This window comes from Scomber japonicus, chromosome 21 (assembly GCF_027409825.1).
Source record: "Scomber japonicus isolate fScoJap1 chromosome 21, fScoJap1.pri, whole genome shotgun sequence".
NCBI lineage: Eukaryota > Metazoa > Chordata > Actinopteri > Scombriformes > Scombridae > Scomber > Scomber japonicus.
Genome location: NC_070598.1, coordinates 10,395,010 through 10,397,585, shown reverse-complemented (window position 1 = coordinate 10,397,585; position 2,576 = coordinate 10,395,010). Strand labels below are relative to the sequence as shown.

The window sequence follows — 2,576 nt, the reverse complement described above, 5'->3', positions numbered from 1 at the left end:
GATGTGTTCATTGTCTCTCCAACAGTCTCTGTCAATTTAAGCTTGTCTTATTTCTTCTGTACCATTTTGTCCGAGTGGAGCATCAGGACATGAGGTAGAGGAGGAAGAGCATGCTGTCCTACATGAGCCGGAGTCTCCCTGAAAAGCTAATTGTAGTGTGGAAACAGGACATCATTTAACCCTTCAGTCCCCAGTGGAGAGGTTTGTCCTTTCATTTGTCTTCACGTCTCTTTGTCCAGAGTTTCCACATCCTGTACATTTTTACATTCATGTCTCAGTTTGTCCACATTTATTTACAGTCTCACTTCAGAGCAGCATCGTGTGACCAGAGTCTTCTTGTAAATGGAGCAGTTCCATCTATATTCCTTCATCTCCATGCTTTGATGACCTGCAAATGAAAACAGAATCAAATTCAGCGATGAGACACATCAACATCAAACCTACGTTAACCTAACCTAAAATAATCTCTAATATATTTGTCTTCAGTTTTAATCACCATTACAACTTTGTCGATTCATCTTGTTGCAAGCTGAGAAATTAATTTAAAGCTAAAATTGAACTGAACAACTTAATGGATTAATAAAACACTTTTTTAAGGAAAGAATTTATGAATTTAATATATTGCTGTTTTATCATCCAACTCTTGCCACTCTATATTTTTGTGTAGCTCAATTTTAGCAAAAGTTGCTAAACGTTGCATGCAAAAGTTATTGATTGAATAAATTAATTACGGCATGTTAAACCCTAAAATTATGTAAGGAAATGTAAATAGACATGACTTCAGTAATTCAACTAAATTACATTATTCTCCTTAAACACAGTCACAGCTCAAAGTTCATTACAGTGCAGTAGTGTTTTTGTATTCAATACAGAGAATATACTTACTGTGAGACACCGTCGGGCGGTCCTTTGGTCTGTGGGGCTCCTATTTCTGCCTGATTCGTCTGTCTGTCCTTTCTCACCTTATTCCAGTATTTATATACTCCCAGGACGACAACTACACACAAAATGGCTCCAACAACCCAAACTGAAAATTTTGAACTCTCTGAAACAAAGAAAGATTCAGTTATTGTAATTTCTTAACAGATACTTATGAGACAAAAATATTTCATGATATATATATATATATGAATAGATATATATTATCTCTAATTGTTTGTACATTGAGACATCAAACTATATGAATTTCAATTAAAAACTCTCTAAAACCTTTGACTATTGTGTCATACGTGTCTTTTGTGTGAATGATGTCCTTGAATTCCTGCTGGGCTTTTATAGAAACATTAAAACTTGACTGGTTATGTTAGATGTTAGATATGTTTTCTACTTCACATAGTTGTCACTCAGACTCATGTCTTAATCCATGTTAGCAGCTTCTCTCAACGTCCAGTATATGTTTTATTAAACGTATCTGTTTAAGTTGTATCAAGCCACCACATGGAGTTGCATTATGGCTGCAGGTATTTTTCATAATACTTACTCTGTCTAATCAAAGAGGCTCTCCTGCTGTTTGTGTGAGTGTTGATGGTGCAGATGTAGTCCAGATCAGTGACGTTGTCTGAGAGCATCAGAGAGCTGCTGATGTTGTACAACTGCTGCTCAGTCCGCTGGACTTTAGTTGTGCTCTGGAGAGTCAGGCTGGATGGAGGATTGATGGACCAGGTGAGCTCAGGCTCAGGGTAGATCCCATCTGAGCTACAGATGATCCTGTTTTCTACCTTCTGAAAGTTGACTTCATGCACTGGAGCTGCAAATTATAATAATATTTTTTTTAAAGTTTATTTCATATAAAAATGCATTTGAAGTGATATAGTAACTGGTGATGTTTTCAATGCTGTACACAGACTGAGGCAAACATTTATATCTGCTGAACTCTATAAGCTTGATTTTCTGCAGGTTTGTGTATCACTGCTCATACTAGCTTTAAACCACAAAACAGATATTATTTTGTATAGAAATATATTCAGTTTGATAGAAATATGTTCAATTTGTATCAATTGTAATGTTATGTGATGGTAGTTAACCTTTTTGTTCATGAATTCACCAATTTCATAAGTTCTCCACACTTGAATGAATTAATGAACTACAAATATAGAAAAATTGAAAAACAATTTTCTTGATTACAGTGTGTATCTCATACCGTCCACTCTGAGGTTTATAAATGACTCATTGTATCCAGTCCTAGTGCTGGCGTAGCACCTGTATCTGCCCTCATCCCGAACTTCCACCTCTGTCAGCTGGAGCGATGCGTTTCCTCTGGAGATCTGATCCCTGAACAGAGAAGTCCTGCCTCTGAAGCGCTGGTCCTGGTGTGTGAGCCAGTTTTTAGTCTTGTAGTATGAGTGTACACTTTCTCTATTGTTTACTGCTGTCATGCTCAGCCAATGGATGACCAATCCATCTCCAACCGGGAAGCTGCACGGTAAGATACAGCTTTCCATGAAAATACAGGACACCTCAGTATCTGTGAAACATCAGGAAAACAGACATTCAGCAAGGTTCGGTCCAGAGAAAACAGCAGCTAATTGCTAAAATACACTAAACAAACATGGAAAAACATGTGCTTCTTCTTTCTG

The 2,576-nt window shown here is 37.1% G+C and overlaps 1 protein-coding gene across 1 annotated transcript; it reads right to left on the bottom strand.

The window, feature by feature from the left end:
• Positions 1-293: 293 nt before the first annotated feature.
• LOC128382862 (programmed cell death 1 ligand 1-like) lies at positions 294-2,375 on the bottom strand. Its single transcript, XM_053342862.1, has 3 exons — positions 2,141-2,375; positions 1,481-1,747; positions 294-388 (listed from the first exon to the last, which is right to left on the bottom strand). The coding sequence occupies exons 1-3, from the start codon at positions 2,373-2,375 to the stop codon at positions 294-296; spliced, it is 597 nt and encodes a 198-aa protein (XP_053198837.1).
• Positions 2,376-2,576: the final 201 nt, after the last annotated feature.

What these genes read in the sequence shown, in the direction of transcription:
- LOC128382862 (XM_053342862.1), bottom strand. Translation starts at nt 2,375, where the DNA reads ATGACAGCAGTAAACAATAGAGAAAGTGTACACTCATACTACAAGACT. An exon ending in TATAAACCTCAGAGTGGACG is followed by an intron (nt 1,748 to 2,140) that starts GTATGAGATACA and finishes TATAATTTGCAG; the next exon opens with CTCCAGTGCATGAAGTCAAC. An exon ending in AGCCTCTTTGATTAGACAGA is followed by an intron (nt 389 to 1,480) that starts GTAAGTATTATG and finishes TTTCATTTGCAG; the next exon opens with GTCATCAAAGCATGGAGATG.